Raw genomic sequence first — 14393 nt, forward strand, 5'->3', positions numbered from 1 at the left:
CTGTTTTCTCACAAATACAGTATCAAATTTCACTATATTTTAAAAATCGTAAATGAGTTACACTCAAATTTTAAAGATGAGGGCTGAGTAAACGGGACCAGTGGTCCCACTCTAACTTATACTGGACAACTAAGGAGGTACCCTTGTATAATCCCACCAAGTGACTCCCAGGAACAATCCGCCATTTTCTCATAAATACAGTATCAAATTTCACTATATTTTTTAAATCGTAAATGAGTTACACTCAAATTTAAAAGGTGAGGGCTGAGTAAACGGTACCAGTGGTCCCACTCTAACTTATACTGTACGACTAAGGAGGTACCCTAGTATAATCCCACCAAGTGACTCCCAGGAACAATCCGCCATTTTCTCACGAATACAGTTTCAAATTTAACTATATTTTAAAAATTGTAATTGAGTTACACTCAAATTTTTAAGATGAGGGCTGAGTAAACAGGACCAGTGGTCGCACTCTAACTTATACTGGACGACTAAGGGGGTACCCTAGTATAATCCCACCAAGTGACTCCCAGGAACAATCCGCCATTTTCTCACAAATACAGTTTCAAATTTAACTATATTTTAAAAATCGTAATTGAGTTACACTCAAATTTTAGTGATGAGGGCTGAGTAAACGGGACCAGTGGTCCCACTCTAACTTATACTGGACGACTAAGGGGGTACCCTAGTATAATCCCACCAAGTGAATCCCAGGAACAATCCGCCGTTTTTCTCACAAATATTTAATTCCTAATACCATAAAAGCCATAAGTAACAATGAAAATGTAAAGAATGCACAAACGGCGTTTCATAGTTATTGTTGGCTGGAAAAAATAAAAGTGGGCTGGCTTATTGTTGGCTGGCTTATTGTTGGCTAGCTTGACACAAGCCAAATGTACAGCATATACATGTTACAGCAGAGCACCTGCACAAATTCACTCCCAGGCCTCCTAACGCCTGTAAAACTGGTTTTTCCTGGTTTTATAAATAAACTCTGGCAGGGCCTGATCTGGCAAAATCGACAAAGGTTACGCCTGCTACTACTACTTGATTGAATTCTATTAAAATAAACGTGTATATATTAATGTACATAACAGGTAATATTGAGGTTTGCTTCTAATCTATAACTTTCAAAAACCAAAATGTATGTATTTACCCCAAAAATAAAGTGAATTCCTTCTCTACTACCTGATCGTCGAAGGATAATCTTTTCTTTAAAGCAAGCGAGCTGAGCAGCCTCTTGGTGGCGTTTGAGCACGTATTCATATTCATGATTCCATGGTTTGATTGGTTACTACATTTTCGCAAAAGTTATTACACACTGTTCATGTTCCGCCATTTTTCGCGGAAACTTCTGCAGGCTGCGCAAGATTATTTTTGCACCCTCTTTAAATTTGATTGGTAAATATATGCTGTTACTGTTACCTTTATTACTAATTAAGTTAATGCAATACTGTAGCCAGGATGATTGTTGTAGAATCTGGGCTATGTATGGATTCTAGGCCGTATTAAATGCCACTCACTGTGCATGCACTGAACTAAACTGTCCCGTAATATTTGCTTGATTGCACGTCCCGGTAATCCCATTATGTAGGCCTAGCTTTATAATTTTTTTATATAAGGTTTGATGAATACAAAAAGTAAACCAATGTTTCATTAGTTTGGTTAGAGTTAAAGGTTAGTTAGATTAGTCTATAGGATACTAATTTATTATGTATTCCCTTTATTTATACTGGGTGGCGGTGTATTAAAAATAATATCCTTGTTTGATTCTTTTTTAATGATATGATGTACCACTAACTGACTGTACTCTCTCTGTATCTGTGTTTATAGTATATGATGATGTGTTCTTTTGTTTATGTTTCTCAGTGTTACAGTTATATAATGGCAGATGACAGGGAAGTTCTAAGAGAAGTTTGGGAAGGAAGAATTCCAGCATGTTTTGACCTTTCACCTGACGAAGTTACCTCAGTAGAAACACCAGATCCATATTTTGTAAGTTCAAATAATCTACACTACAAAAAACAAAGAATCTTTTTTTTTTCTTTTTACATAAAAAGTGCAGTGTACGATGTTATTAAACTGAAAGAGAAGAAATACACACACAATCCCTGAATCAGGGAATAATTTCGACAGTTTAGCATAGGAAAAAGCTATACAAAACAACCTTATTGCTACACATTTCTAAAATTGTGTAGCAAAAAAGACAATACAAAACTATGTTTCTCGACTAAAAAATCATTTTGATTAGCAATAATTGCTAAACAAAATTTTAAAATGAAATTTTTCCCTGTGAATACACACAATCCCTGAATACCCACAATCCCTGAATACCCACAATCCCTGAATACCCACAATCCCTGAATACCCCAAAGGTTATTTTTTAATGAATTGAATACCACATTTTCTTGCAGCTTCTGTTGCCTAGGCTCAGTTACCTTACGTTAGTTACAGAAAAAGTTCAGAGACATTTCAAGAAATATAGAGAATCTGTAGACACTGATGAAATATGGTTTGATTTTGAGGGCCAGCCACTTAAATGGTAAGAACGTACTTAATTGACAACCAAAACCTCTCTCTTAGTTAAACCAGACATTTACTACTGGCCCAACTCAAACAGTGTCATACAACAATATGTTGCATTGTATGACGCCGTCATAGTTGGACCTTAGGGTGTACTCTGAAAAAATAAACAGACTTCTGCTTTTGACGTAAATGATGGTATTAAACTTAATCATTTAAATCTCATACAACAAATGTACCACTCTCTGAACATAAAATTCTACCCCTTACTGTATGTACTGTAGTAATATTTATGTGTATATTCCATCTGATAAGTGATACAGTATTATCTCAATTTGTTTCTTGTGATTTTCTTTATATTTGCAGGCATTACCCAGTAGGTGTATTATATGACTTACTAGCATCTAGTGGAACCCTACCATGGAAGCTAACTGTCCATTTTAAGGTAATGTCAGTATAAGTACTTGATACTGTTAAAAACACTGATTACATTTTAGACCCGAGATCAACACCAATATTGAAAAAACATTTTTCAATGATTGGCAAAATAAGTATGACTAAACCACCTTTATTTGAATAAACACACATATTATGTTGTAATGTTGTTGTGTGAAGTAAGTGTAACATTAGAAATTGTACTAATTGAAAGTATAAAGGTGCAGTAAGAATTTGTGTGCTTATACATTGTTTGTTTTCATCTTGTATTCATTTTTGTATAGAGCTACCCAGAATATGAAATACTTCACTGTCGTGATAAGGAAGTGATAGAGGCCCATTACTTGTGTATTCATTAATGTATACTATGTTTATATCTTGTATTGTGTATAGAGCTACCCAGAGCAAGAAATCCTTCACTGTCGTGATAAGGAGGTGATAGAGGCCCATTACATGTCTTGTGTCAAAGAAGCTGATGTTCTTAAACATAGAGGTATAGTGATCAACAACATGCAAAGAAGAGACCACAAACAACTATGGAGTGGACTTCAAAACGGTAATCAATTTAGTCACAGGAACCTCTACTGAAATAGATATATCACAGGCAAAGTACTGAAATACATATATCACAGGCAAAGTACTGAAATACATATATCACAGGAAAAGTACTGAAATACATATATCACAGGCAAATTACTGAAATACATATATCACAGGCAAAGTACTGAAATACATATATCACAGGCAAAGTACTGAAATACATATATCACAGGCAAAGTACTGAAATACATATATCACAGGCAAAGTACTGAAATACATATATCACAGGCAAAGTACTGAAATACATATATCACAGGCAAAGTACTGAAATACATATATCACAGGCAAAGTACTGAAATACATATATCACAGGCAAATTACTGAAATACATATATCACAGGCAAAGTACTGAAATACATATATCACAGGCAAAGTACTGAAATACATATATCACAGGCAAAGTACTGAAATACATATATCACAGGCAAAGTACTGAAATACATCACAGCAACCTCTACTGAAATACATATAATATACATAATTATAGAGAGATATTATTGCACTATTTCATTTGTTGTGGTTTCTAGTAAAATAAAAGTTCTGTGCAACTCTATTTTACCAGACAAATTTGATCAGTTTTGGACAACAAATCGAAAACTTATGGAGCATCAAAATGAAGAACCTTTTAGATATGTACCTTTTAAAATATATGAGGTAAGTACACAATTCAATTAATCAACTGTTTATTATTAAGCTCTATCTACACTATCAAACTAGTTTGACAAAAAAAGTGTGATGTGCCCAAATATGGTGGTGATATGCTTCATTTTAATAGTCAACTTCGACTCGATCCATTTTTTCCCTCCTACTTACATCACTCATTTTATCTAAAGCTCTATCTACACTATCAAACCTTATGTGACAAAAAAGTGTGATGTGCCCAAATATGGTAGTGATATGCCCAAATATGGTAGTGATATGACATCATCATGTCCATATATATGCTTATCACATCTTTTTTGTCACATAATTTTATTTATTCAACTTTATTTTACAAATGTAGCTCTACTACTACAGCAGTACAGCTGACTCGAATTGGCCCTCTAAATAAAGTTTGATAGTGTAGACAGAGCTTTACATCTTCTGTTACAAAACATCTTCATTTTAGTAGTATTCACCTTTGACCTGATCCATTTTTCTCCCATCCCACTTTACATCACTCATTTTATCAAATGTTGTAAAATATTGTAGCTCCGTTGTATTTTTTCAAATATTATTGTCTTTTTCTGTGTTACTAACCTTCTACTAATTTTGAGCAATTGTTTGTTAACATGAATTTCTTTTTTGACAAATAAAATGAACTATGAACTTTTTTCTTTCCGTAGCCGGATAAGATGTATTTACAAAGATTGTTTAAGCCATACTCGGAAGAAGGTGAACCTCTTACTCTAGGACATCTATTAAAAGAATTCCTACCTGATACTTTTCCTGATCGAGGTAAGCGTTAAGACAGTTGTTATGTAACAGCGATAACACATGATTTCAACAGAAGGTTGTGATCACATGATCCTGTTACAGTAAAGAAAATCATTAGCAATGTTGTAATTTATAATTTATTGATACAGAATGTGTTAAAGCTTTGATAATAATAATAATACTGTATACAGTATTTGTTTCATCCAAAAGGTAAAGCTCTGTCTCCACTATCAAACTTTATGTGACAAAAAAATGTTATGTGCCCATGGACACGATGATGTCATATTACTATCATATTTGGGCATATCACTACAATATTTGGGCACTCGCACTTTTTTTGTCAAACTTGTTTGATAGTGTAAACAGAGCTTAAGACATAAGATTACAAAACACTATAAACCACAGAATGGAGGAGGGCAGATAACTTCCTATTACTAAAGGGTTTTATCTGCCCTTTGATATGACTTAATTAAGCAAGGTACACAGCCTCTATTTGACACAGTGGTTTCCAATAAATATAATAATTAGCATTTTTTAACTTAATAAATGATAGATTTTTCTACCCTCAGAATCTGTTGAGGCTGTGAAAGTATTGGTTCAAGGTACAGAGCCTACACTTGGATAAAATCATTAGCATTTTTAGTTTTAGTACTGACTTTACTTACTTTCTTATCCTCAGAATCTGTTGAGGCTGTGAAAGTATTGGTTCAAGGTACAGAGCCTCCATTTGACACCCCAATCCAGTGGCTTAGTGAACACCTCAGTCATCCTGATAACTTCTTACATATTTGTGTCGTTAATAGAACTTAAAAAGTACTGTATTTTTACCTTGGTGTTATCACTCTGAAATTATATGATTAAAAATTGAATAAAATGTAGATACAACCAGGTGTTAAATTGGGTGTCTAAAACAATTATTACCTAATAAATTTAAAATGGAATAAGGTTCTTAGTAAACTAAAGGTAAGGGGCGAATCGTAAGGTGGTCAGTGGTGGATCCAGGATTTAGAAATAGGGGTGGGGAAGCATAGCCTAAAACTGGTTAAATGAAGTGGTGCTGAACTGATCCTATTCTTTGTGTTATTGTTTTCTAAATTTGGGCTGCCCAGGATACTGATGCGCCATAGGCTATGAAGCTCTGTCTACACTATCAAACTTAATGCGACAAAAAAAGCCATATATGGACACAATGATGTCGTATCACTACCATATGTGGGCATATCACTACCATATTTGTGCACATCACACTTATTTTGTCAAACTAGTTTAATAGTGTAGACAAAGCTTTATTATTTAACTATTCATGTTAAAATAGAGATTCTGAAATTGAGGTAAGTTATAGCAAATGGTTGTGCAATTCATTTGGTAATACACTAATGTTGTCAAATAAAAACCTACTGTGGGATTTTACGCGAATAATTTCTGTCCCTATTTCTCTGGTTTATACAGCACAATACAAAATGGCCGACATACCTAAGTATACTTATCTACAGTAAACAACTGTAGGTATTTAGTCTAATAGACTGAGATAGTAATCTAGTATGTATTAAGTGATCAAATATATAATTATATGTGCAATAATAGGTACATTGTTACAATGTTGATGTAAATCTTCCACTTATTTAATAACACTATTAAATTTCACGTTATACTTTTATATTCATTGTGCCAGGAAAGAGCAAGTTCTGTCAATGGGGTTTTTCCAGATATACAGTTATTACTATGTCTATTCATATATAATTTAAATGTTATTTTTTCAACAAATTAGTATTATATTTCTTCCCATGAAACAATAATAATGGATAACTGTAAACATGATTTAAAGTTCTGTAAACTTGTAAATAAAACTAAAATGATGGTAAAATAAAATAACTTTCACAACAATTGTGATGTGCTGTTTCATTGTTAAAAATGAGCTGTTGACTTTTAGGGATGTTGGCATACAATTTTCTGCTGAGGCAGTGCTTAGACAAACACAAAAGGATGGCGCTGTTGACATGGTCAGTCAGGCATGTATTTGACAGTTTTCCATCGCTGCGATAGTCAATACTTAGAGTGGAGGCTATTGGAATGGCCAATCATGAACTAGGTCGCACAGAGAACTAAGTACACAATCGACCATGTCGATAGAAAACTAGAAATTAGATGCACGGTCAACAGTGCTGACAGAAAATAAATTACGGTACACGTGCCCGTCGCCTTCAAAAAATCTCCTTTCCATTCCGACTAACACTAAAACATATGGCTTAAGCACCTTCACTTCTGCTGCCTCTTGCTTATGGAATTACCTACCCGCCTCTATTAGATCATGTTCGTCTACTATCGCCTTTAAATCTGCCTTGAAAACTCATCTTTTTCATCAGATTGAGTTCTCTCATACACCGCGCCTTTGATCACTTACTGCTGGAATTGTTGCGTTATAAATTTGTATTATTATTATAAAATCAAACAAGGAAGGCAAACAAATTACTCTTTTACAAATTGTAAGTGTGTATTAATAATCTCTTTTATTAAATATAGTTCGCAAAATCTCTCCCTAAAGTTGTACGGAAAATGTTTCTTTATGATTTATGACATTGGTAGATTGATGGTGGCGCAAATAGTGGATCACGTTCCTTGCTTCTGTCTGTCTTCCATTTATTCTTGACAAATTCAGATGGATCTGACAAAGAAATAAAAATATTGTGTAAAGCTCTGTCTACACTATCAAACTTTATGTGACAAAAAAATGTGATGTGGCCATATATGGACATGATGATGTCATGTCACTACCATATTTGGGCACATCACACTAGTTTGATAGTGTAGACCTAGCAAAGATGCTGGACTATATTAAACCTACCATTTCAAATATGCACTACAGTAATAAAATGTACAATTCTAATAAATTTTGTGTGAATTTTACAAATACCCAAATGAATACATTCAAACTTCTATTGTGAAGATTATTAAATTAAGACTTATAACGGGTAAATTTAATTATTTTTAAGATCATTGAATATATGAGTTTTTATAAAATACAAACCTTTATCCAAATCCCATTCCCTTATTTTTGTCTGTGTTGCTGGTCGCTGTCCAAATGATGACGTCAATGTCGGTCTTTCTCTGAATGACGTCGTTGGTAAAGCGGTCTCTAAAACTGCTTCTTCTACTTTTGTTTCATCTTCTGTCTTAACTTCTTCTTTATCATCTTCTACTAATTCCCCTTTCAATCGCTTTCTTTGTTTTACTTTTTCTAAACGAGCATTAATAGCAGCTTTGCGTTTTTCTCTCAATCTTTCTCGACGAGCTCTTTGGTCAATTGTCTATTAACATAATGTAGAAGAAATTGCTTAGAAAATTGTTAATATAAGGGCTTGGTGACGAGAGAAAGTTATTACATTTTTAATTGCCTTGCTGGATTATTAAGGCAATGATGTTTTCAAGTAATTTTTACTTTTTTGTTTTCTTTGGCGTTCCATAGCTTCATCCCTTTATACATACAAAAGTAACCCCTACCTCATCTCTAAGGGTTTCTTTGGCGTTCCATAGCTTCATCCCTTTATACATACAAAAGTAACCCCTACCTCATCTCTAAGCGTTTCTTTGGCGTTCCATAGCTTCATCCCTTTATACATACAAAAGTAACCCCTACCTCATCTCTAAGGGTTTCTTTGGCGTTCCATAGCTTCATCCCTTTATACATACAAAAGTAACCCCTACCTCATCTCTAAGGGTTTCTTTGGCGTTTCATAGCTTCATCCCTTTATACATACAAAAGTAACCCCTACCTCATCTCTAAGCATTTCTTTGGCGTTCCATAGCTTCATCTCTTTATACATACAAAAGTAAACCCCTACCTCATCTCTAAGCGTTTCTTTGGCGTTCCATAGCTTCATCTCTTTATACATACAAAAGTAAACCCTACCTCATCTCTAAGGGTTTCTTTGGCGTTCCATAGCTTCATCCCTTCATACATACAAAAGTAAAACCCTACCTCATCTCTCTACTTGGCGTTCCATAGCTTCATCCCTTTATACATACAAAAGTAAAACCCTACCTCATCTCTCTACTTGGCGTTCCATAGCTTCATCCCTTCATACATACAAAAGTAAAACCCTACCTCATCTCTCTACTTGGCGTTCCATAGCTTCATCTCTTATACATACAAAAGTAACCCCTACCTCATCTCTAAGCGTTTCTTTGGCGTTCCATAGCTTCATCTCTTTATACATACAAAAGTAAAACCCTACCTCATCTCTAAGCGTTTCTTTGGCGTTCCATAGCTTCATCCCTTCATACATACAAAAGTAACCCCTACCTCATCTCTAAGCGTTTTTTTGGCGTTCCATAGCTTCATCTCTTTATACATACAAAAGTAAAACCCTACCTCATCTCTAAGCGTTTCTTTGGCGTTCCATAGCTTCATCTCTTTATACATACAAAGTAAAACCCTACCTCATCTCTAAGCGTTTCCAATGCTTCCATTTGTTTTGTCCTATGTAATTCTTCTTTTGAAAATTTGAAATATCCAACACCCATATCTCGGACCTCTAAAGAATTAATAATTGGATTATTGATCATCATAGAATGAAATTGTATTGATTATTGATTATCAAAGACTGAAAATGTATTGATTATTGATTTAACATAGAAAGAAATTGTATTGATTATTGATTATCATAGAAAGAAATTGTATTGATTATTGATTTATCATAGGCCCCGTTTCTGCTGCCAAAAATATACCATATATATACGGTATATTTTATATACGGTATATTTTTTGGCAGCAGAAATGGGTCTCATAAAAAATATACCGTATATATTTGCGGTATATATACTGCATAAATATCCCCATCGTTTGTGGATATTATACGGTATATTCCAAAATATACCGTATATTTCGTTCCCCGTTTCTGCTGCACTCAAAATATACCGTAAATGTGACCCGACTCATGACACGAGGTCAAAAACTAACAGAGCGCGACGCGTTTGTTTTGGTTTTTCTGCTGCATTGAAAGTTGAAACACACGTGTAAAAGCAAGCAACAGATCAAAATGTCACTGTGGACCGAACAAATCACTATTTTTGCAATTTAATTGTTGGGGGAAGCGAAGGTTGGGGGGAGACTGCATGGCAACAGAAGAGATACCGAGATTTTAATTACAATAAATCGAATGTTCTTACACGACAACAACGTGATGTAAAATCATGGTAAAATACTGTATAATAGAAAATGGAAATTAAAACGGCAATATAGGATAATATAGCATAATATAAACTCAATTTGAATAACAGAGTTTATTTATAGTGACATTTCTAGATTGTGCTTGTATGTGCGGTGTAAATTCGTTGCCACTTCTGCTCATTAGATTTAAAATAGAAAGCAATGCTACGACGTTTTGAGAAACCATCATTGTTTTGTTTTTGTCAGCATGTACCACCGGTAGGTAAAAACCTCACTACACGAGGTCAATCCATACTTCCGTCTCACGAAATGCATTTTGGGTAATGAAAGCCAACTTTTTTACAACCCACCCACGAAGTATGTGCAGCGGAAACGGTGCACGAATTTCATATACGGTATATATACGGTATATTTATACGGTATATTTATACGGTATATTTTGGGTTGGCAGCAGAAACGGGCCCATAGAAAGAATTGTATTGATTATTGATTATCATAGAAAAAATTATATTGATTATCATAGAAAAAATTGTATTGATTATCATAGAAAGAAATTGTATTGATTATTGATTATCATATAAAGAAATTGTACTGATTATTGATTATCATAGAAAAAATTGTATTGATTATCATAGAAAAAATTGTATTGATTATCATAGAAAGAAATTGTATTGATTATTGATTATCATAGAAAGAAATTGTATTGATTATTGATTATCATAGAAAGAAATTGTATTGATTATTGATTATCATAGAAAGAATTGTATTGATTATTTATTACATACTTTAATGAAGACGACAATAGGGACTTTATGACAAACTTGGGAAGAACACATGAAATAAAATACAAAACAATTTGGTCTACGAAAGAAGATACTGTACCTAATTTAAAAAAAAACCTCACATTCATCAATTTTGAAGTAAAAAAAAGTTGACATACCCAGCAAGAAAATATAAAATTAACAATAGATTGAATGCATACCATCATATCTGACATTTTGATAGTGAACTGGTCCAGAGGGTCTGTTTAGCGCCTCCTCCTCCTCTTTCTCCCATTTCTTACGTAGCATCTCTCGATACATATCAGATGACATCAAATCAGGGTTCTCATCATCCTCATTTGGCCTACAAAAGAAGATTAAAAATAAAAAACAACTTCTGACATTGTTGTTTGTATAATGATTTTAAGAATGCCTACTACTACTTGCTATATACTGTATTTACTTACTCTGTTTGAGGTCCTACAAGCTCCTTGTCCATTGCCATCAGCTCAGGAAGATCTTTTCTCATGCATCGTCGAGAACGACCTAAAGAATCAACATAGTCAACCCTAAAATAAAACAAATTTATTTATTCATCTAACATGTATATTATCATTTAATTTCCTCCACACCTTGTGTATTTACATTAGTTTCACACTACCACCATATTAGTAGGCTTTTACATTGTATGAACAATATAAATTTCACACACACAAGATGGACTTGGCAGAATGGTAAACAAACCCATACTTTCTTTATTGAGAAGCACCTTAGTACTGTGACTAAGATAGGCTTTGAACCTAGGACACTGGGATACGTTCTCAACGTTCTCTAAGTCTTTATTGAGAAGCGCCTTAGTACTGTGAATGACACAGGATTTGAACCTAGAACACAGGAATTGGTAGACAAGCATGTCAGACCTCAAATGACAGACACTTTCACTTACCATTCTTCTTCTGGTCCAGCTGGATCAGGAATATTATCATTACTTATAACATCTTCTGAATAATGTGACTGCTGCTTTATTTTACTGAGAGCTTTCTGTTCAAAATCAACTAGAAATCGACCACTCCCATCCTCATCTGAAAGATAAGCATTTATTGTAAGAATGAACTAACTAAAAAAACTTTGGAAAGTTTAAATATTAAATATATGTAAATAGTTTTTTAAAAATTATCAAACAATACTTAGTAGCCATTTTTTTATATTCACCTCTACTACCAATAGAAAATGTATTAATATGATTTATACTCCTGATGGTGGTCAAATGAACTAAAGAATACCTGGTATGTGGTTTCCTTTGGTCATCTCATCATACAATTTAGTTTTTGCTTCAAGTGAGACTCTGAAAAAATAGAAAATAAAACTGCACATAGTAATCGAATTTACTTTAGCAGTACCTGACCAATTCTCCTCTATATATTTTACATGTTTGTTGGTCAAATAAATAAATAAATAAACAAGTACAAGAAGTTTAATGTCCAGAAGTTATTCTTAATTTACCTAGATTTATCAAGATCTTTCCTTTCTTCTGACGCTTTTTCTTGATCTTTCGTTGCACGTTGTGCAACTCCTGCATTTTTCTTATTCCATATGCTAGGTTTCTTTAAATATTGGAAATGAAAAAAAATGTGTTTAAATAAATAAAAATTGTCAAAATTTAATAATTATGTCTACTTCTTTTAATCTAAATATCTTTTTCCTGTTTATTTTGTATGATGAGAAATTGACTTTGCTTGTCTGAACCTACTAATTTACAACTGTAGTCGCTAAAATATATAAATTATATATTCTAATAAGTCTGATGGTATTTATACCTCCATGGTCTGACTAAAAATTACTTTTTAAATACAAACCTTTGCAATAGGCGTTGCTTTTTTAACACCAGAATTCTCAAGACGTTCCTTTTGAAATTCCTGCTGTTTTTTAAATAACTCTGCTTTCAAACCTACAAGCTGCAAAGAAAACAAAATAGTAAAAGACTTATAGAAGTAGTAGTAGTAATAGAGTCTATTTTAGCATCCTGTAATAAGAAGTAGGTTTTTTAATAATTACACTGTAATAATATCCCTACATTTGTGGATGCTAATTTATTGTAATTTATAATAACAAAAACTAGGCCTACATGCTCATGCGCAAGCTCAAAGGGTCGAATCGACCAGAAATTAGGGCATTATTGATTCAACGGAACTTTACGACAGGGAGTATTCCGATGATTCTACACTGCTGCTGCTGTGCTGGGCCTAGCCTATTTATTTTTGTGTAAATATAAATAGTAGCAATTTTAATATTTCATTAATAATCTAAAATACAATAGATGACTTACCGACGAGGCGTTGACATTTATATTTCTTTTAAAGCTCATAGTTTGAATGTTTTCTTTATAGAATTAGGCCTATCGTTACTTTCAAGATTTTGTTTTGATTTTGTGTGTTGTGTTTTGTGTGCTGCTAGCTGCATGTCGGTCGCGTTTTGTGAAACAAAACGCGTTAAGTTTGGACAATTTGTCTGCTGCCCTCAATTTAAGTTGCTTATTAGAATAACAAAACAATACAACGCAAGTGTGGCTTGTGTCAAGCTAGCCAACAATAAGCCAGCCAACAATAAGCCAGCCCACTTTTATTTTTTCCAGCCAACAATAACTATGAAACGCCGTTTGTGCATTCTTTACATTTTCATTGTTACTTATGGCTTTTATGGTATTAGGAATTAAATATTTGTGAGAAAAACGGCGGATTGTTCCTGGGATTCACTAGGTGGGATTATACTAGGGTACCCCCTTAGTCGTCCAGTATAAGTTAGAATGGGACCAATGGTGCCGTTTACTCAGCCCTCATCTTTAAAATTTGAGTGTAACTCAATTACAATTTTTAAAATATAGTTATATTTGAAACTGTATTTGTGAGAAAATGGCGGATTGTTCCTGGGAGTCACTTGGTGGGATTATACTAGGGTACCCCCTTAGTCGTCCAGTATAAGTTAGAGTGCGACCACTGGTCCCGTTTACTAAGCCCTCATCTTTAAAATTTGAGTGTAACTCAATTACAATTTTTAAAATATAGTTAAATTTGAAACTGTATTGGTGAGAAAATGGCGGATTGTTCCTGGGAGTCACTTGGTGGGATTATACTAGGGTACCTCCTTAGTCGTACACTATAAGTTAGAGTGGGACCACTGGTACCGTTTTTACACAGCCCTCATCTTTTAAATTTGAGTGTAACTCATTTACGATTAAAAAAATATAGTGAAATTTGATACTGTATTTGTGAGAAAATGGCGGATTGTTCCTGGGAGTCACTTGGTGGGATTATACTAGGGTACCTCCTTAGTTGTCCAGTATAAGTTAGAGTGGGACCACTGGTTCCGTTTACTCAGCCCTCATCTTTAACATTTGAGTGTAACTCATTTACGACTTTAAAATATAGTGAAATTTGATACTGTATTTGTGAGAAAACGGCGGATTGTTCCTGAGAGTCACTTGGTGGGATTAT

General features: G+C 33.8%; 2 protein-coding genes across 2 annotated transcripts; one reads left to right on the forward strand and one right to left on the reverse strand.

Moving 5' to 3' along the window:
• The first annotated feature begins 1253 nt into the window (after positions 1–1253).
• Positions 1254–6828, forward strand: LOC140054077 (autophagy protein 5-like). The gene is made up of 8 exons (XM_072098912.1): positions 1254–1401; positions 1870–1995; positions 2415–2542; positions 2890–2968; positions 3352–3514; positions 4121–4212; positions 4884–4995; positions 5654–6828. Exons 2-8 carry the CDS (start codon positions 1885–1887, stop codon positions 5782–5784), a joined length of 816 nt encoding a protein of 271 aa, XP_071955013.1. The 5' UTR covers positions 1254–1401; positions 1870–1884; the 3' UTR covers positions 5785–6828.
• A 639-nt stretch (positions 6829–7467) lies between these two features.
• Positions 7468–13449, reverse strand: LOC140054193 (coiled-coil domain-containing protein 174-like). The gene is made up of 10 exons (XM_072099095.1): positions 13229–13449; positions 12759–12857; positions 12406–12506; positions 12186–12247; positions 11849–11984; positions 11370–11471; positions 11124–11266; positions 9412–9506; positions 8000–8279; positions 7468–7636 (listed from the first exon to the last, which is right to left on the reverse strand). Exons 1-10 carry the CDS (start codon positions 13265–13267, stop codon positions 7536–7538), a joined length of 1158 nt encoding a protein of 385 aa, XP_071955196.1. The 5' UTR covers positions 13268–13449; the 3' UTR covers positions 7468–7535.
• Between the last annotated feature and the right edge of the window lie 944 nt (positions 13450–14393).

This window comes from Antedon mediterranea, chromosome 7 (assembly GCF_964355755.1).
Source record: "Antedon mediterranea chromosome 7, ecAntMedi1.1, whole genome shotgun sequence".
Taxonomy (NCBI): Eukaryota; Metazoa; Echinodermata; class Crinoidea; order Comatulida; family Antedonidae; genus Antedon; species Antedon mediterranea.